Source organism: Amblyomma mixtum, chromosome 7, assembly GCF_055824585.1.
Source record: "Amblyomma mixtum isolate Tamu chromosome 7, ASM5582458v1, whole genome shotgun sequence".
Classification (NCBI taxonomy): Eukaryota; Metazoa; Arthropoda; class Arachnida; order Ixodida; family Ixodidae; genus Amblyomma; species Amblyomma mixtum.
Window position 1 is genome coordinate 90,996,035 of NC_143018.1, and position 20,030 is coordinate 91,016,064.

At 45.6% G+C, this 20,030-nt stretch overlaps 1 protein-coding gene and 2 long non-coding RNA genes across 4 annotated transcripts in view; all 3 read left to right on the top strand.

The window, feature by feature from the left end:
* The first annotated feature begins 335 nt into the window (after positions 1-335).
* On the top strand, positions 336-2,577 carry LOC149336811 (uncharacterized). Of its 2 annotated transcripts, none has more exons than XR_016284331.1 (5): positions 336-509; positions 1,268-1,324; positions 1,437-1,552; positions 1,704-1,869; positions 2,224-2,577. It is a non-coding gene; the product is annotated as an uncharacterized LOC149336811 (long non-coding RNA). The 2 variants fall into 2 exon arrangements; XR_016284332.1 differs by having other exon boundaries at positions 351-509; positions 1,437-1,587.
* Positions 2,578-3,998: 1,421 nt separating this feature from the next.
* LOC149336812 (uncharacterized) lies at positions 3,999-5,085 on the top strand. The gene is made up of 2 exons (XR_016284333.1): positions 3,999-4,327; positions 4,942-5,085. It is a non-coding gene; the product is annotated as an uncharacterized LOC149336812 (long non-coding RNA).
* A 2,904-nt stretch (positions 5,086-7,989) lies between these two features.
* Pop1 (POP1 ribonuclease P/MRP subunit) overlaps positions 7,990-20,030 on the top strand; it is a 45,026-nt gene continuing 32,985 nt past the window's right edge. Inside the window, exons 1-5 of the mRNA XM_089553151.1 lie at positions 7,990-8,369; positions 8,568-8,658; positions 10,788-10,969; positions 13,221-13,451; positions 19,903-19,990. Coding sequence (XP_089409277.1) covers positions 8,229-8,369; positions 8,568-8,658; positions 10,788-10,969; positions 13,221-13,451; positions 19,903-19,990 — 733 coding nt within the window. The 5' untranslated portion in view covers positions 7,990-8,228. The remainder of the gene's footprint in view (positions 8,370-8,567; positions 8,659-10,787; positions 10,970-13,220; positions 13,452-19,902; positions 19,991-20,030) is intronic.

The following is a 20,030-nucleotide window of genomic DNA, read 5'->3' on the forward strand; positions in this document are numbered from 1 at the left end:
GGCGCAGCGTACGCTGCCTACGCCGCCTTCCCATATGCCTTCCCGCCGCCTTCGCCGAGCTCGCTCGCGCGCTTGTCACCCGCACGCTATCGTGTCGGCAGATCTTGGAGGCAATAATCTTTCTTGAGTCACGCCGCAGCTTGCTGCTTGGTGTCGTTCCGCACGGTGGCGATGCAGGCTAGTTTGCCACAGTGGTTTTAACCGTTTCAAGCAGAAATAAATCTTAGTGCAAGCTGCAAGTGCTTAGTTTTACATGAAAGTATTAGATTCAGTTTGTTTTTTTTTGGTTCTTTGATGATTTGTTTATTTTTACGTTTAGAAATTTAGTACTTCATTTGGCGTTGCAGAGGCTAGCGATAGCTACGCGCGCAAAGCGGATGCTGCGTACGTTTCGCTGCGCACTTTTTTCCGCGCTGGTTGGCACTTGACGCCGCTGCAGTTTCCCCTTTTTCTGCGGTATCGTTTACTACCAGTTTTGCACTGAGATGTGAGCCTCGTTTTCCGCAAAAGTAAGTAACCTTCCATTTCTTTTCTGTGGTGAAAGTGTCGGCCTTGCTTTAGCTAAGCCTCTAACGCGCCTGATTGAACGGTCGGCTAGTGTGTCACTCCTTTGGTTTACAAATCACAAAACAGTATCAGCCAGTGCTTTACATACCAAAGTGCTATTTGAGCTTTTGTTAAGTGGATACAGCTAGGCTATGCGAGTTACTTTCTTTACCAAGGCGGTGACAATATGAACGTGACAAAGCTTCAAACCAACCAGCTTTGTTTAAGCGTACGTTGATAAGGCGCGAATTTTTTCCTAGACAAAGTCTGTGCTCTATTGCATTCTGGCAGGGTTTTATTCTTGCCAAGGACTCTCATCTGGCCACCTGTGTGCTCCAATTCTCCTTGCTGTGATTGCCGTCAGTGAAACTCCCGTTAAAAAGGCTTTGGTTATCTTCACTAAGGTATTTGTTTGGGCTAGTCGGTACATTGTTAAAACTGAAGGCATAAGGCACGAAGGACCTGTCCTGTCCTTCGTGCGCTGTGCCTTCAGTTTTTGGTTATCTTAACTGCGTCAAGCTTTTATTTCATTACGATTGAGAGCCCCGGCACAAAGGTAGTTTACTCAGTGGTGCTGCTTATGTGTGCCGGCTGTTTGACAGTGCAGTGAAGTACTACGGCGCTTTGCAGGCGTGGCAGCTTTTATTTTTTGGGGAACCATTGCGCCATGCACAGCTGGCGTTGTCCCTGCTTCACTGTGTGCATTTCGTTTTGGGTACAGGCTGTTCAACAATGGTTTTCAGAGGACCTCCTTGCCTGCTCAACTTCTCAAGTTTTGGTAAGCACGCTTTGCAGCTGACACCTTTTCTTTCACTTCATGATTTCTTGTATAGGTCTGGGCTGTTTGCTAATGTTCATTCCACAAGCCCCATTATGTGTTTGTCCTTTAGGACCCCAACTGTTGGCCGGAGGAGCAAGGACCTGGTCTAGTTTCACGCAAATTAATCGCAGCACCTTGTACTTGGTTGTTCAGAAGACTTGGCCTGGAGATTGTTTCAGTTCTGAGGTGGGAATCTGGACAAATGCTTCTTGTGCAGTGGTGTAAGTAATCTCTTGCCCGCTGTTTGAGCTTCATCGTACAGATTAGAAAGGGCTTGTTTGGCAATGCAGTGTTAAGAGCCTTATACACACGCACTTTTATTTGTCTTATCTTTCAGATGTGCCCCTGTGTGGCTGTCAAGGTTAGGTCCAAGATTTAACGCATCTCTTGTGTATACTGAAGTGATGCAGGTATTACCAGGACAGCAGCATCTCTTCTATGGTTTCGTGCGACGGTGCAAGATGTCAACCATCAACCACTTTTGATTCAGCCACTTCTTTCAGGTAAGAGAAAGCCTGTTTGCGAGATGCAGCTTAGGAGGTTCTGTGAGTACAGTGTGCATCACAGTAAGGCAGTGCACTTGCTATTGACTGCTTGGCTTTCAGTGTCCATGCACGCTGTTTGAATTTTGCTTCTCTTAAAGGCTTCTTGAGTTTATGGTGAGCCGTAGCACTCTGCTGAAATGCCGCTTGCAATGACATCATATGCTTATATGTTTTTGGTTAGCTTATTTTATTGCCTGTGCTGTCACTCCTTGCCATTTCCTGGTCTTATTTGCTTCCGACTCCTCATTGGCCATTCTACATGCACCTGACTGACTGTGCTTTTGGTCACTCTAATATTTTTCACTTCTGCAGGCTGCTGAACAGAGCTGGATTTGACTTCCCCTTGTATACCGTCTAGTTGGCATCCTCCTTGCAAGAAAAGCGATGTTTGGAACACCTAGCGATCTCTTCATTGCCGTCCACATCACAGCAACTTGATCGTCAACGCATCTGTTGTGAACAAGGCCTGGGGCCGAATGAATTTTTGATTTAACAATTGGTTGCTGCTCGACACTTTCCCGCCATCCAAGTGCTTACCGTTGTAATGTCAGCCAAACCAGTGAAGCTACCTCCTCCATGGCTTCTAACATTAATTTCCTGGTCCCTTTCTTTTTTTGTGTGGGTGTATGCACTGGATTCAATAAAGAGAAATGCAGTGACTGAAAATTGTGCTCATTTTTCGGGTCTTTGCAAATCAGCTTTGAGTTCATTTTTGAGTGTATACCAGAAAAATGAACTATAACATTTTTAAAGCTTTAGAGGGTTTAAAGGCAGCACTAAAAATCAGTCTTGAAATGCGTAAGATATTACAGGCACCCATTTCGGAAAAAAAAGGAACGTCTAAAAAAATTCTAAAAAAGTTCTACCTCAGAAGTTTTCTAGCCGTATACAAGCGTAGCGTTAGCAGAGCTAATAGAGGGCTAGTAGACGTCGAAGTCTAAAAAACTGCTTAGATGAAACTTCTTTTAGATGTCAAGCTTTTTCTTCCGAGACTTTTTTTAGACGTCTATTAGCGCTTTTCGTGTTTCGTGGGAAGTAGGCGCGGTTGGCGCGGTCTCGCGCTTTGGCTTTGTTTTGGTCGTCGTTGTGTGTTATGCTCAGTTTTAGCTTGATCTGAAGGATTCATTGGCGTGCTTAGAACATTATTTCGTGTCCCACGAATTTGCAAGGCACGGATACAGCATCCTGGATAAATCGCGAGAGTGTTCAGGAAAAGAAAAAAATTGCCGGGTGGCAAGCAGAACCATTGCTTCGCGCCGGGTTGCAATACCGACTATGCCTACAAGAAAGATGACCCAAGATAGCCGTCTTCAGCGTGCCGAAGGCTTTGAGGGACCAGTGGGAGAGGAACCTCCGTCGCACGGACAAAAAGCTTGACTACAGCTGTGCGGTGTGCGAGCTACACTTCGAGACGCGCTTCATCAGTTCTCAGAGAAAATGTGCAGATTCTCTGTTGGCCTCCTTGCTTGATGTGGGAGATAAAGAATAAGCTGAGATACCTAAACGTCACATGCCAGCAGGAACTACCGTGAAGTTGTCACTTGGTCAGGTTGGAGCTCGTGCATGATCATAGTCAGCACGTAGTCAAGAGTGACCCAAGCAACCTATCCGTCGGACGTACGAGCTAGATCCGAACGTCCTTTGCCGAGATCGGACGTCCATCGGACGTACGAACACAATCCGATTTCGGATATCCGTATTCGTACATCCGCCGGACGTACGGACAGTGTCCACTTTTGTATATCCGCATGAGAGACGAGGTGTACGTCCGAAGGATGTAAGGCCGAGTATTTTCCCAGGCCATGAGTATGGACGTTTTTTATTTCACAGAATATTCGCGTCTTTCGTGTATGTATACTGTTTTATTTGCATCAGTTGGAGGGTTTGACGCGAAGATGTTTGTAAATTGGTGCGATTCCACTCCTACCTGCAGTGCAAGAGCCGCCAACGAGCTAAATTTATCTAAGAGGAGAAGCAGGTGTTGCAGAATTTTGCAAGAACTCAATGCCTAGTTTTATAATTATAAAACTTCTCCAAATTAGTGGAGTTCTGCGACATGTCCACCGTTTTGCTAGCTAAACTTGCCATTGAAACCATTCGTACCTAAGTATCAAAACTCCCGTGCATTCTGCTATCACCATCATCATAGATGTCACTTCGTGGTCAGTTCAATCCAATCCATCAGTACGGCTCTGTAGAGCTGTTGTTGTTTTGTCACGTGGTGTTGTCGCGCAGAGCTTTATAGCTCTGTTATTATCATGTGTGGCTTTGTTCGGTCTGTGGACGAAAGTAGAATGTAACTTAAGCAATTCGAAAGATACGGGAAGCGCCTGAAGCTCTTCTGGAACACCGGAATCCCGTACTGCGTCGACCTTGGTTTAAAGAAGGCTTAGTGCACATGTGATTGCCTACGAAGGTATGTATCCAGTACACTTCTTGGAACTTGCTTCTATGACAATGCAGCATGCTCATATAACATTCGTTCACGGGACAGTGGGGGCAGTAAGCGCGAGGAGATGGCTTCCACAAGTGTGTGCTGTTCTCACACTTTCGGGAGCCTACATTACTCAGCTGCGGGAGCCCTCAACTCGCGCGACTAATTCCCACTCCTCTTCAAAGTTGCGGGACGGAGTATTTTCGCATCTTGTTAATTTTTAAGGCATCGTTAGGTTCACTGTGCCTATATAAAGAGTGACAACGCGCGAAAGGCAAACCGTAGGAAGCACGTGTAGTTCGCAGTGGTTCGCAACGGAAGCTTTGCGGCTTTCTGTGCACAGTCGCGTACAGTGCTGCGCAGGTTAGTGCCCTAAGGCCCATGAGAATAAATAAAGAACAGATACATTGTCAAATATGGTGTGGAAAAGTGAGAGCTGTTATTGCCTTATACTTGTGGAGGTGGTAAAGTGCATTGTCTGTTATACTTGCAGCATTAAACACTTCTATTAATTGGTTCCAATGTTTTTACTTGGGTTGCTGCATTGTGCCATTTGTTTCACATGACTGATGTTTGCCGCGTTCTTTTTATTTCAGAAATCCTGTGGATGGGAAGATTACGGATGTGTGCCCCAAGCTTGCCACATTTGACGAGTCACATTTAAGAAATTTTCCGAATAGAACCCATTGCTCTGCTGATGTATCATCAACCACAATAAAATATGCGTGCTATGCATCAAATTGTTTTTGGTTTTATTGCATCGCGCGGAGTGAAAAAAGCACGCATGCACCATATATGCGAATATTCGAGAAAGATCCGCCAATGGACGTACTCAACTGGACGTCCGTCGGCGGGCGAACCGTATACCTTTGGCCACCTTTCGGACGGCCGACGGACGTCTATCGGCTGTTTGCGGATGTTCAGCGGACGTACAGAACATCCGAAACAGACCTCTGTCGGCCGTCCGAAGGATGTCGGTGGTTGCTTGGGGACTCAGTACTAGTCTTTCATATTGCAGGCTATGTAGCACGAAAATGTGTTATGAAGGCGAAGTGTGAAATCTGCATTAGCCTCCTAACTATGCAAGCCGCTGATGACAGTTTTCATCTGGCAAGGTTACACAAGATACTGCGACAGGGCAGCACTCGTCTACTCTTCCGCACAGCTGTATGATTTTGTGCTGAAGCTTATTAAAGATCAGGTAGCATGGTCGTGCCGGAGAGGGGTTGAGGAAGGTCGGAGACGAGGTTTAAGGGAAAGACAAGAAGAAGAACTTTATACAAGGGAATTTACATAAATACAAAAAGCAACTGGGAGAACGTCTCAGTGAGAGAGTATCAAAACAAGGAGCAGAGCCACATGACGATGAGCTCAGATGGTCAGGAGCTACTCGGCCGTCCAAGGCGCCGAGTTTTATATCCTTTCATTCCCTGGGCTCCCTAGATGGGGACCGGGCTTGTCGGGAAAGGAGGGTCCTGAAAGTTCACTGTGGCACCCACACACACACACTCTCAATAGGGAACACGTCCCCGTCACGTGTTGGGAGAGAAGGATGCCCTCTGCGTCGCGCAGATTCTGGAAGGCTCTCGAACAGCATTCCTGCGCCTTTCCTGTGGTCGCACGTGCTCGGGGTAGGGGAAACGGTCGTTGACCACTTCTCCCTGGAAGACGGTTGCTGCTGTCAACTTGATGTGCCCCTTGGAATGTCTAGTACCGCCGAACGTGGCAGCTAACTTCTTTCTGTACTGCAGAGCTGGCTGGCCAGATGCGGGGTGGATGCCTGACGCCGCTTCCGTGGCTAATTCAGGCGTTGACCCCGCGTGCCTTTCGTGACTCATCGGCATTCCGCTGCTACCACGGCGATTTTTTCTCACGAAGGAGGCGAAACGTAACAAGCTTGAGAACCTTTACCGAATGCTTCAGCCAAAGCCAACTCCATTCAGACGGCATCTTTGATGTGCTGGACTTGGTCAGGGCAAGATTGTGTAAAGAGTCGGTTGCCGTCTTCCCGCAGACCTTTCGAATGAAATTGTAAAATTTTACAGCGTAGCCAGGCTTCACTTTTTTGTGAAAGGAGTGAACACTGAGAGGCCTAGCAGATGAGAACAGGCCAAGCACTTGAAATTAAGCCGCAGCTGAAGCACTGCCACAGTTGCTTTCCCTGTGTGCTTATTGCAAACAATGTAAATAAATTTGTCTTTGCCCTATTTGATGTTGACGGTTTTGTGTACTATTTCATTTCAAATCTGCTAAAAATTAACCCTTGGGCTGATGCTATGGCAGAGGAGTTACTGCATGCAAATTCAAAGGAATGGTACAGGCAATTCAAAAAGCATGAACGAGTCGGGAAATTAACTGCAAGGTAGTGGAACGCCAGGGTTGAATCTGTGAGCATGTGTAGAATTTCGCATTCTACACTATTCTAGTTCATTCTATTCTAGTTCACTGTAACTGGGTGTTGGCAGATTCCGCGTGGCGATTCATGACGTTCTTTTAAGGTCTTACGCGCCCTCTCAAAGAAAAAAATCCGCAGCGGAAAATTTGGTGTCTCTGGGGGACCCCTTTCATACAACAGTGACCGCAATAATGGTAGGTGGATCGCCGCATAAAAAAGTGCATCGAATAAGAAGTGAGTTAAGTATTGTTTTATGAAAATAACGCAAAAAGAAAGAAGGAAAAGGTGTCGGCTACGGCAACTGCTATTTAAACACCCGAGATGGGGTCGGCGGAAATTATTTATGTATGGGCGGAAATAATTGAGAGGAACAGGAGAAGTAGGGACCGTGTGTCAGCGAAAATTAAAGAGCAGGAGAGAGCTATTTATGCACTAATTACTAAGCACAAAAAGTAAGCAAGTTTGCGCAGGTACGCAAGTGAGCAACTCATTTTACAGCCATAAATATGAAGTGCGGTGAAAGTGGCGTTTGTTTCTTAGAAAAGCGGCAGCAGGAGCTAGCTGAGGACTCGAGACGACAGTATTTATATATATATGACTGTGAGAAACAAATTTGTAGAATTTTTGTTTCGAGTAGATTTTGCAGAGGGTTCAACGACGGAAAACATATACCTCTTCGGTGGTGGTGGTAGTGGTTTATTTAAAAAAAAAAAGTGAAGCAAAAGACTACCCGAACCATTTTACACCATATGTGCCAGTGGGCAACGGGTACGCGGTAGTGCAATGAAAAAAAAAAAAAAAAAAGGCGGCTGAGAAAATTTTGAACGCATTTGGTTGGCGTGATTATAGGGGTAGGCATGTAACGAGAGGACAGTTTACTTTATTAATTATGAGCGCCCATTTCAATGACATTCATGTGCAATAGCGTACTCAAAAGAAAACCACAATCGCGATTCAGACATCGGTCACTAGCGCTCAAAATTCTTTATGTCCCATCCGTGTATGTTATGGCTTAAGTCGCCAAAATATGGCATGCTTCATGACAATATAACGTAGAATGATTTAAGATTTGCGGATGGGTCAAAAGTCGGCAAAACTTCGGACCTCAGACCATGCCGTATTTCGAAACCGAAACTTACTCAAAAGCAGCAGCTCTCTCTCCACATTCCACTCCCCCTTTTCTCAACTTATGCCTCAAAACAGACTTCACGAATAAAAAAAAAAAAAGTTCTCTCTCTCTCTTTCTCTCTCTCTCTCATACGCTCTGAAAATGGCGGCAGCGTGTCCGGAGGGCGTGCACGTGTTTGTTGTCGCAGCGCTTATTTGTTTAGACAGTTCAGGACGCAGCCTGTTTTGCTCTTAACAGATGAGCTGAGATATTAATCGGTAATGCGGGCTAACACGGTACTGCATTTATAATAGCCTGGCAGCTGTTATTTAGGTAAAATCGCCTAGGGCCTCGACTAATCTACGAAGCCGTCTCCTAAAATGCCGGCGGGAATGGAACAACCGGCAGATTACTACAAAAATGTCGCGTATTCGCCAGGTAACGTCAACGGCGAAAAGACCGAGCCGGGACACGCAGTCGGTGAAGACGCTGGCGAGGTTTCTTCGGTAAAGTCTGGAAAGGTGAGTGAATGCACAGGCGCGCATCGAAAATCTGATCCCACATTTTTTGTTGGCAGAAACTCTTAAGTCCAAATCAATGTGACATTGAGTAGCCTCGTAAGAGTTTTATGTTCATGTGTGTCGCTCAAGTGCATCGTGTTCGAAAATCAGTCCTGGCACTAGTGTTGAGTAATGACTCTGCGACGGATGTCTTTTCAGCATGCCGCTGACGACGACGGGGCTTGCGGGAAGCCCAAGAAGCCGCGTCTTGAAGGCTCCCCGGATCTGGATGACATGAAGTTTCCACGTGGTATGAACTCTGTTTTCTAATCAAGTAGAAGGTCCGCTTAGATAGATAAAGTGAGGTTTGCATGGATAAGGTGCCGACAGCTGACGCAGGACAGCGAGATTAGCAGTAGGAGCCTTCGTCCTGCTGTAAGCTTACCTGGGCTGAAGATGATGAAAGATGATGGTTGCTACTTTAGAAAGGTGGCTCGTGACTAATATTGAGAATTTAGAGCATTTATTTTGAGTTGCCCTTCTTAATGCCCGTCATGACCCTGGCCTCCCACGTGTCTCTAACCTCCGTATCGTATCCCTCAGCATCACCCTGTTCCTTCACTCAGGACGCAGGGAGGTCCAAGCCGCCCTGTAGCGTACACGGTCGCCTCCGTGTGCAAATCTCTGGGTGCTGCATGCACCCACGCTTATACTCTCCCTTTTTTTTTCTCCTCACACTCGCTCTTCTACCAGTGGGCTGTACCTCCGCCCATCCGACAGTGCCATCTCGGAGATCCTCTTGATTGTGCACGTTTTTCAGGATTTCGCTCATCTTCCCCCAATCCAGCAGTATGTCATGTACAGTACAGTCCAGTGTTAAAGGGAACATGAGATTGCGTGGCCTCCGCGCTTTGCGGAACGCTGCCGCCCAGAACTGGTGAGAATTGTCGACACAAGGTGCATGCACAGTAAACACAGCGGCTGGTATTTCCGTGCATGCACCTGATGCTGTCCATTCTCGCCGCATGTGGGCAGCACGGCTTCATGAAGTGCAGAGGCCACGCGATCGCATGTTCCCTTTAACACTGGACTGTACCGTACAGTGACTCGTAAGCCACCCGCCATGCTTTTCAGAAGTGAACCATACCTCTGGATATACACTCTGACCTAGGCATTGCACCTATGGATCTGAAACCTTGCACAGTCGCATTAAGATGGATCCCTTGGCATTCAGGGACTGCTAAAAATGAGCTGTGTAATCAGCTTACTGAGGATCTCAACTGGGCCCCAGCAATCCACTATAGTAGGATACAGCTCAAGAATGAAGTGTTAAATGCCCTTTAAAGGAGGCCCTCCTGCAATGGGGTCGACTGATCTTCGTGTAGTCGCGGATGATCCCCTTAGAGCTGTTTGCGTGAAATAGCAGGGGGGAGGGTGGCAGATGAAACAGGGTCAACCATGGTTTGATCGAATTAACGACAGTGTCATTGAAATCGTTCGGCCCCATTGGCCAGAAGGCTTCCTTTGAGGAGCATCCGCTGCTTCATTCTTGAGTTTTAGTCAACTCCCATCATTGTGTGACAAGGGCCTTCAGACCTAGAAAGAAATCTTCCACTCCTTCCTTCAATTCAAGCCAGAACTCACCACTCTCCCAGTCCCACATCTCCCTCTCTGTTTCCGATGCTCATACGCTTGATAACATTCAGGCCTACACATTCGTTACAACAGCTAGACTTTTTTTTTCCGCTTCTGCTCTGGCCCTTCCCCCTGCCCCAACTACCTTGAACTCCATGACAATCTTGCACACTGTCTCTTTTACTGTCCTGTTGCCCTTCAGTCGCCTTTCTACATCCTTTATCCCGAGTCTTCTCCTGGCATACCTGGCTGGCATCTTGTGAAGAGGGTCAGCTCAACCTGGTGTGGCATGCAAAGCACTTTTTTTTTGTCATTTGATGTGTTTCAAAATAAAGCCTTTTACTGCCACTACAACTTAAGCGGTGAAAAACCTTGTTGGTGCATAATATGAAGAAATATGTAGTGCAACCAAGACACGGATAGATATGACGCACACATGCAGTAATGTATATGTGTGTGTGTCCTATCTGTCCGTGTCTTGGTCGTGCTACATATTTCTTCATGCCTTATACAAGCTTGCTGAGAAATTGAGTGGGCTGTATGTTGGCATTAAATGCTGCCAGTGGGTACACTCTAATTAGAAAGGAGTATAGAAAGGAGTTAAACTGTCTTCTAGCACACTCCCTTTTGTAAAAAGGAGTGACCGACCAGCTTAGACACTTCTCATGTTGGAGCTGAGCTGCTTCTTACGGTTAGTGCCACTCCATGAGCTTAAGAAGAATACGTTGTCTTTTAAAATTGCCTGCTGTCAAAGCTGAATGTCATGGTAGCTGGCCATTCAATCGCGGTTTCTCTAAATTTCAGAGGTGCAACTCTTTCACTTCCTGGGAAGCCGAGCGGACGAGATTGCGTCGTTGGCGAAGGATGTTGAACGCAAATACCCCAAGCTCATCTCGCAGCAAGTGCCTCGGCATATGCGGAGGCGTGCTGTCAGCCACGACAAGCGGCGGCTGCCCAAACGTCTTCAGGACAAGCTTGCACACGAGGCACGTAGCACTGTGCAAAGAATTGTGTACTCTTGGAGTTTTCTTTTGACATTTAAACAAGAGGCTTGCTCCTCTTGCCCTGTTGCATTCAGGTGTAATTGGCCTGCAGGCCTTGTTTTGGAAATGGTCTTGGCTTGTTTAAAGGGGCCCAGAAACACAACCTTAGTTAACTGTTTTGCCTGTTGATTGCATACAGTGAGTTATAATGGTGCTATTAGCGTCGGTAATACCGCATACATTCCGTTTTTTAATATTTTAATGTCCTCCCAAAAACAATTTCTTGGCTATGATGGTGTCGCCACACAGTGGCGGGTTTTTAGCAGCGGATATGACATCACCTGGCGCGAGCTTGATGACCGGACAAACAGTAAATATACTGCAAATTGTGTGAATAAATAGAGATGCATTTTGTCACCTGTCTGCGTTTTATATTAGATCAACAAAAGCAATTTGTTTGTCCTAGATAAAAGCCCTTCAAAGCAAGTAAAATAAAAATACACCACCAGGGGCGCTCTGGCATGGAAACAACGCTGCCAGTCTCACAGAGAGCAGGCAATCATGGAGTACAAACTTTCGCGACGTGCTCTGGCTGGCTGTTTTGATTGGTTGCGCCAGGTGCCGTCATTGGGAGAGCGGAATAGGAGTGGGAAGCCCCGCCAAAATCGAGTTGAGGGCAGCGTTTTGTTTGCTTGTATTTTGAAATTTCTTCACTGAATAACTCCCGTTCCTGTGCATCGATTCCTGTAATTCTTTTTAAGTCAGCATCTGTGTGACATAAAGAACACACCTGAAGTATAGCCGGTATTCCCCCAGGCAGTGTTTCGCAGCCCCTTTAAGTGTTAAAAGTGGGCCGATAGCCTTACCCTGACCGAGACATTCTGGCCTACATTCTTGGTGCGCATTTCCTCTGTAGCAGGTAGCCTCAGTGTCCCATTTGGTACACAGCATAAAAGAAAGGTGTTGGTCTCTGTGAAAAACTGCAGCTACTGCAAACTTGCAGCTGAGTGCAGCCCGAAAGTTTTAGTACTTTACTGCAGTAGGTGAATGTGGCCTGTGGTACCAAGCTGTATAAATGCAGTGCATTTGACATTGCTTTGCACATTGCGGGCATTGTTGCCATGGTTGGCGGTGAATAAGCGATAAAACTAGGCTAGTATTGGTGACCGCCTTGACGTCGGTGCTAAAGATTGCATTTCACACAGTGGGCTGCGTGTACGCAAAAAGAACATGGTAGTATCTGTTGCGTCATTGCCACTGTCACAAGAAATAGCTTTATTTATTTATTACTACACCCACAGCGCTGTGAGGCATTACAGTGGGGGGGCAAGACAACTTAAACGCAGTCGAAAAAGCAGGAAATGCAGATAAAAAGAAAATAGGCAAGCAACTGAATTTGCAATAATTGAAGAAACAAGGGCTTGATTACAATGCATATTTCGCAGTGAGGAAAAAAAAAAAACATCAGTGGAGGTAATGGTAGCAATATCATGTGGGAGATTATTCCACTTGCGAATTGTTTGGGGGAAGAAGGGCGTTTACGCAGTGCAGAAAGACGGGCAAGAGGCAGGAAGATACTCCACAGACGTTGACTATAACCTGAAACTTTTATGTACAGAACAATGAAATATATACGCTTCTAATAGAAGGAAAGCATTGCAGAACCTCACCCATGTGGGCAGAAACGTGGAGGCTAACAAAGAGGGTTCAGCTTAAGTTAAGGACAACGCAGCGAGCTATGGAAAGAAAAATGATAGGTGTAACATTAAGAGATCGGAAGCGGGCGGAGTGGATGAGGGAACAAACGCGCGTTAATGACATCCTAGTTGAAATCAAGAGGAAGAAATGGGCTTGGGCAGGGCATGTAATGCGAAGGCAAGATAACCGCTGGTCCTTAAGGGTAACGGAGTGGGTTCCAAGAGAAAGCAAATGTAGCAGGGGGCGGCAGAAAGTTAGGTGGGCAGATGAGATTAAGAAGTCTGCGGGGATACAGTGGCCGCAGCTGGCAGAGGACAGGGTTAATATAGAGACATGGGAGAGGCCTTTGCCCTGCAGTGGGTGTAGTCAGACTGATGATGATGATGATTACAGAACGAAATAAAACCTCCTTCGGCCACCAACTGATTGGTGTGTGGTCTTTGCAAAGAATCAAATTGCCACCTTTCCTCATGTCTTAAGGCTCTTGACTCCCAGTGTATGACTCCCAGTGCTTTCTACGAGTGCACATTGCTGAGCAACTGCTCCTCTGCCGCAGCCTGATCCTCCGAAGGGCAAGCGTCCGAGCCGGAAGCATCGGCGTCGACCGCGCAACCTGCTGGCGGAGTATGCGCGTCGTCAGCGGCGCCACGTCTGGCTGGAGACGCACATCTGGCATGCCAAGCGGTTCAAGATGGCCGACCTGTGGGGTTACCGCGTACCACTCCACCCGACCAACAAGGGCATCCGGGCAGCCTACCGGGGCAGCGCCAGGCATGTCCTGCTCCACGTGAGTTCTACCCTGGGAGGGGCAGGAGCTCTGCTTGATTAAAGGTGCACTGAAGAGGAATCTGAACTCGTCTTTTTACCGCTGGAACTCAATCTACACGCTGTGAGTGTTCTTAGAAACTTCGAATTAATGCCCTGTGCGGCTGATTTCCCTAATTTAAATCGGATTAATGTCGGGCTTCCGCCTTTTTTCTTCTGAATTCTCCGCAAACGGTGGGAGAGTCGACCAACCTTTCAAACAGTCCTGTGGCGGCTTGCCACTCTGCCATCGGCGGAGTGATACGTAGTGACCGGCAAAAGCAAAGAGTCCACGCGTATTTTTATTTCCGTGGGCCTAATTTGCAGCTATGTGGCCTCTGACTAGACCTATTTATTCACGGAAACCTAAAGGAAACAAAAGCAAAAGCAATTTCACCACGCAGCTGCCTGAAAGGCACTCCACGCGTTGGTCGACTCCTCCCACCGTATGCAGGGAATTAAAAAGAAAGAGGCGGAGGCCGGACGTTAATCAGATTTAATTTGGGAAATCGGCCGCACAGGGCAATAAATCGAAGTTTCTAAGAATGCTGGGAACGTGTAGATCGAGTTCCTACAGCAAAAAGACAAGTTCAGATTCCTCATCAGTGCACCAATGCACCTTTAGAGGGAGAACTGGGGACCACCTGAAGTTGACTTGTATCGATAGGTTACTGGGTTGGGGCAACAAAAAGGCCACTTTCTCTAAAAACAGAGCTGTTATAAGCTGCACAAAGGCCAAGAACTGAAATACGAGTGTTAACCATCGCTGGCTGAATTCCCAAGTGAAATGCATGTGTTCACTTCTTTTTTATTTGTTTTTGAGTGGATCCCAGATGCTAGGCTATACCATCATTCACTCTAAACCTACATTCTTCAAGGTGGTGCTGATGTCATAAGTTCTAACCGAGTGGTGATAAAGTTTTCAAATGCAATTTTGTGAGCAATAAATGAGTCTTTTATTACCGGGAAAAGGTCGGCGTACGCAAAAGAGTTACGGAACCGATTTTCACTGGGAACAAAGGTTGGATGGCTGTGTGATGTCATTGCACGTTAAAGAACCCCAGGTGGTCAAAATTTCCGGAGCCCTTCACTACGGCGTCTCTCATAGCCTGAGTCGCTTTGGGACGTTAAACCCCAATAAACCAAAACAAACCAAAGGTTGGATGGAGTTGACCTCAATGTCCCTTCTAAAAAGATTCTAATTTATTGTTAAAACAAGTGCAGGTGGCTCTAATTCAGATAAGGGGGGGAGACTGGAAATAGCTTTTTATAATGTCGTCACAGTTAAGAAATCTTCAAGGAATGTGTAGTTTTGTGTGCCGATTCTAAATGTGTAAAACAATTCCTTGAGCACTTATGTATTCGTTATGCAAGTTTTTTGTGAAGAGCTTGCAAGAAAATTTTATGCATGAAACTTGCTGAAATGTGTTATGGGTTCTCTTCACATAAAGGAATGCAATAAGAGTAAAATTACCATCCTTCCTATCATAGAACTTGAGTTATAGGGTGTTGAAGCAACCACTTCAGAAACAGAAATACAAACTTTTCTTTGCATTTCTAAGTGACAACTTCAAAAGCCTGTAACTCAAATTCTATGATAGGCGGGAATACAATTTTGCCCGTATTGCATTCCTTTACGTCGCGAGAACCCGTAACATACATTTCAGCTAGTTTTCTGCAGAAAATTTTCTTGCAAGCTCTTCACGAAAAACTTGCATAACAATTGCATAAGTTCTCAAGGAATTGTTTTACGTGAAATTAAATGACGTTTCTCGAATCGGCATGCTAAAATGCATGTTTCTGAATATTTCATGATTGTGACTGCATTAATAAAATTTTATTTTCAAGACCAGACCAGCCAAAGTGAAACGTCCGGTTGATTTAGACTGGCACTTTGATATATTGTCAACAGCAAGTGTATATTTAAAAGGGCTATGGTTAATAGCTTGGAACTCTGCATAATTTTAACACATTATCAGTTCCTGTTGAGTTTGAATTATTGAGCGTCATCTATAAGCTCAACCCCCTCAGCATTTTATTTTTTAATGCAGTGAAATAGTAGTGGGGCTCTTTGCAGTTATCTCACTGTTTGCTTGGCACTGGAAGAGGCCTTTGTTTTGCAGTGTGCGTCATCTGGCTGATGATGATGATGACAACAACCTTGCGACTTGCACCACTCTCCTTCTGCTGTGGTGTAGCTGTAATCTCATTCAGCCTTGCTGCTGCCTTAACAATGGGGTGACGGTACCCGTTTCTGGTCGTTGTCCCCAAGTGGGCAGCTAAAGGGAACCTGGCCTGTGTAATTCAACCCTCTCAGTCTTCGTCCCTGGACAGTTGGGGTCAAGGACACAGGTACATGCAGCCATGTATGCCAGAACTTAACGCACTCTAAACAGAAAGCACTAAAAAGGGAATAAGTTATCCTCTAACTCCAGGGAGTGTTTACAGAATGCACTAAAAAGGGAATAAGTTATCCTCTAACTCCAGGGAGTGTTTACAGAAAGCACTAAAAAGGGAATAAGTTATCCTCTAACTCCAGGGAGTGTTTACAGAAAGCACTAAAAAGGGAATAAGTTATCCTCTAACTCCAGGGAGTGTTTACAGAAAGCAATAAAAAGGGAATAAGTTATCCTCTAACTCCAGGGAGTGTTTACAGAAAGCACTAAAAAGGGAATAAGTTATCCTCTAACTCCAGGGAGTGTTTACAGAAAGCACTAAAAAGGGAATAAGTTATCCTCTAACTCCAGGGAGTGTTTACAGAAAGCACTAAAAAGGGAATAAGTTATCCTCTAACTCCAGGGAGTGTTTACAGAATGCACTAAAAAGGGAATAAGTTATCCTCTAACTCCAGGGAGTGTTTACAGAAAGCACTAAAAAGGGAATAAGTTATCCTCTAACTCCAGGGAGTGTTTACAGAAAGCACTAAAAAGGGAATAAGTTATCCTCTAACTCCAGGGAGTGTTTACAGAAAGCACTAAAAAGGGAATAAGTTATCCTCTAACTCCAGGGAGTGTTTACAGAATGCACTAAAAAGGCAATAAGTTATCCTCTAACTCCAGGGAGTGTTTACAGAAAGCACTAAAAAGGGAATAAGTTATCCTCTAACTCCAGGGAGTGTTTACAGAAAGCACTAAAAAGGGAATAAGTTATCCTCTAACTCCAGGGAGTGTTTACAGAAAGCACTAAAAAGGGAATAAGTTATCCTCTAACTCCAGGGAGTGTTTACAGAAAGCACTAAAAAGGGAATAAGTTATCCTCTAACTCCAGGGAGTGTTTACAGAAAGCACTAAAAAGGGAATAAGTTATCCTCTAACTCCAGGGAGTGTTTACAGAAAGCACTAAAAAGGGAATAAGTTATCCTCTAACTCCAGGGAGTGTTTACAGAAAGCACTAAAAAGGGAATAAGTTATCCTCTAACTCCAGGGAGTGTTTACAGAAAGCACTAAAAAGGGAATAAGTTATCCTCTAACTCCAGGGAGTGTTTACAGAAAGCACTAAAAAGGGAATAAGTTATCCTCTAACTCCAGGGAGTGTTTACAGAAAGCACTAAAAAGGGAATAAGTTATCCTCTAACTCCAGGGAGTGTTTACAGAAAGCACTAAAAAGGGAATAAGTTATCCTCTAACTCCAGGGAGTGTTTACAGAAAGCACTAAAAAGGGAATAAGTTATCCTCTAACTCCAGGGAGTGTTTACAGAAAGCACTAAAAAGGGAATAAGTTATCCTCTAACTCCAGGGAGAGTTTACTCCCTTTTCACTCCCATTTAGGCATATTCTTGTTTAGAGTGCATGCTGCTTAAATTTTTTCGTCTAGGAAACAGGAGAATGCAGGTGCGGTTCATGGAAGGAGTTATTCGCAGCTCTGGTTGCATTTTTCTTTTGTATTGCGTTAGCAATACTACTGTAGGTTTCGCCTCGTCGCGTAGCCCAGGTCAGTAGGGACGGATGACCTTGAACAGCGTTGCTTCAGCCGTGCTCCGCCACTTCTGGCCTTCGAAGCCGGCGTTCGCAGCATTGGCGCGCAGTGCATCGATGCCGTTCGAATGGTTAACCACCGTGGTGGCTCAGTGGTTACGGCGCTCAGCTGCTGACCTGAAAGACGCGGGTTCGATCCCGGCCACGGCGAGGCGGTTGAATTTCGATGAAGGTGAAATTCTAGAGGCCCGTGTACTGTGCGATGTCAGTGCACGTTGAAGAACCCCAGGTGGTCGAAATTTCCGGAGCCCTTCACTACGGCGTCTCTCATAGCCTGAGTTGCTTTGGGACGTTAAACCCCATAAACCTAAACCGATATCGGTTAAGCAGTTAGCCTCATTTCTAGTCAGACCATATAAATAAATAACACCGAGTAGGAAATTGGTCGAGTTGTGGAATTGAACCAGGGTTTGTGGCGCGTGAGACGAGCATGCTATCCACTCCGCCATGCCAGCTTGATGGTTTGGAATGAACGAAGATGTGTCTAGTGAATACGGTGTCTTTGTTCACATCCATCTTCCTCCCTTCCCTTACGGCGAGGTTCAGATGTCCACCGGAATATGCAAGACAGATACATTTCCTTTCCCCAAAAACCAATTTACTGACAAGCAAGGCGTACAGCCGAATGGGTGATGGCGTTCTGTGGACTCCCTGGCAGCGTGGCGGAATGGTCATGTGACCAAATATGGCGGCGCCCATGCTCCCGCGCTTTTAAGCGTCTATAAATGCGCGCTGGCCTTGGCACGAATGCTTTGCTATGCAGTCCTCTAAGGAGAAGTGGCAGCGACAGGAAGAAGCGAGAAAGCGACAACGTGCACAAGAGACGCCAGAACAGCGTGAAGAACGTCTTGCAAAGCATCGTGCTAAATATGCAGCTCGGCGACAACGTTCTACCTCGCAGAGTGGTTCCACGTCATCTGTCACTGATCAATCTGAACACCTGACAGCTCAGGAACGCCGCAATGCTACCAGGCGAAGGCAACGCGCTGAAGAATCGCCAGAAGAACGCGCGCACCATTGCTAACGCAATTTACCCGGTTTAACCAGAGCTAAAACACTGCCAATTTTTCTTTGCTTGGTAGCGTTGCATTTTGTAAATCAACCATGGTTGATATGTAAGATGTCCCTGGTGGTGCAATCTCGCAGTCTGCTTGCTTTCCACTTAGCACTGTCAACAGCTGTGCATCTTTGTGTGTAACGTAATGCTAAAAGCACTTGTCATAAGGTCTTCTATGCTAGAGGTGTACATATGTGCATGGCACGTAGCCTCTTGGGGCACCATTCACTTGACGGCCAAAACTTGACCTCTTTTTCTTGGAGCTTAGAGTGATTATGCTAAAACCACTGGAAAAGTGGCTTAGGTTGCAGCAAGATGGATGTGGATGTTTGCAAGGTGTGAAATTGTGCGTCTGTCAGTCATGGTGGAGGCCTGAAGCGGTGCCTGTTGAGAGGCTAGATAGGCATTCTATGAAGTCTGGCTTGCAGGATGAAGTTAAAAATTTTCACGAGATCAAAGTCACGTTTTTCTGTTGGGAGGTCTTGTGTGAATGCCTTTTTTGGGTGATGAGGTCTTGATTTTTATTACTAGGTCCCTCATTCCTGTTTGTATTTCTGTTACTGAACTGCCAACTTCAAAACATTGTAACTCAACTTATATGATAGGTAGAATGACAGTTTTACCCTTATTTCTTTGCTTGATATCCAGAAAAACTAATGGTATACAATTTAGCAAGTTCCCTACAGCGAAATTTCTTAAAAGTCCTTTGCAAAAAGCCTAGAAACAAACGTATATACATTGGTGCTCAAGGAATTCTTTTACATGAAATTAAGTTGCCTATTTTGAATTGGCAGATGCACAAATACATGATCCCTGAAGATGTCATAATAGTGACTGTGTGAATAAAAACTGCTTTTTGAAGACCGACTCCCTCTTAAATCTGAATTTCGAAAACTAAATTCAATGTACTTTCGTCGCTTTTTTTTTTTTTTACCTCTGGTTTCAACAGATAACTCCAAATCCCTACTTTTCAACAGACAAATATCCTCTCTGGTACTTCTCTATTATAAACAGGTTCAACTGTACAAGAAATGTTGTGCCGGTTCATTTTGCTGGCTCATCCATGTGCTGTGCTTCTTGAATGCACTATTGCTCTAAAAATTTGCGTACAAGCTTCTAAACGTTCGTGGTTGATTTGGCATGTTAGGCGTAAATATGCAGTACACGTGCCTTCATCTGGCCCTGCCATTCAGCCATAGTGAGTGGGCTTCATTGGAAAGCATGATCTCTAAGGTCTGTAAAGACATCTTCCAAGGAATCCAAAACCTCCACAGTGTCGTGTTTGAGAAACACTGTTGTGAGGGAGTATAAAAGCATTCTTTGATTCCTATTGTGTTTGGTTCTACCTTTGTAAGCTGAAGAAGTATGCTTACCGATTGTTTCTTCCCTCTTTGCTGTTGCAGGACCTCTCATACTACAACTGCATCGAACTGATTGGGGGCGCTGAAGAGCTCACTGCCAAACTGGCACTCATCACAAGTGGCGACACAGGTTAGTCTGTCTACTTCTGCATCTACAGCGGTGTGGCTCG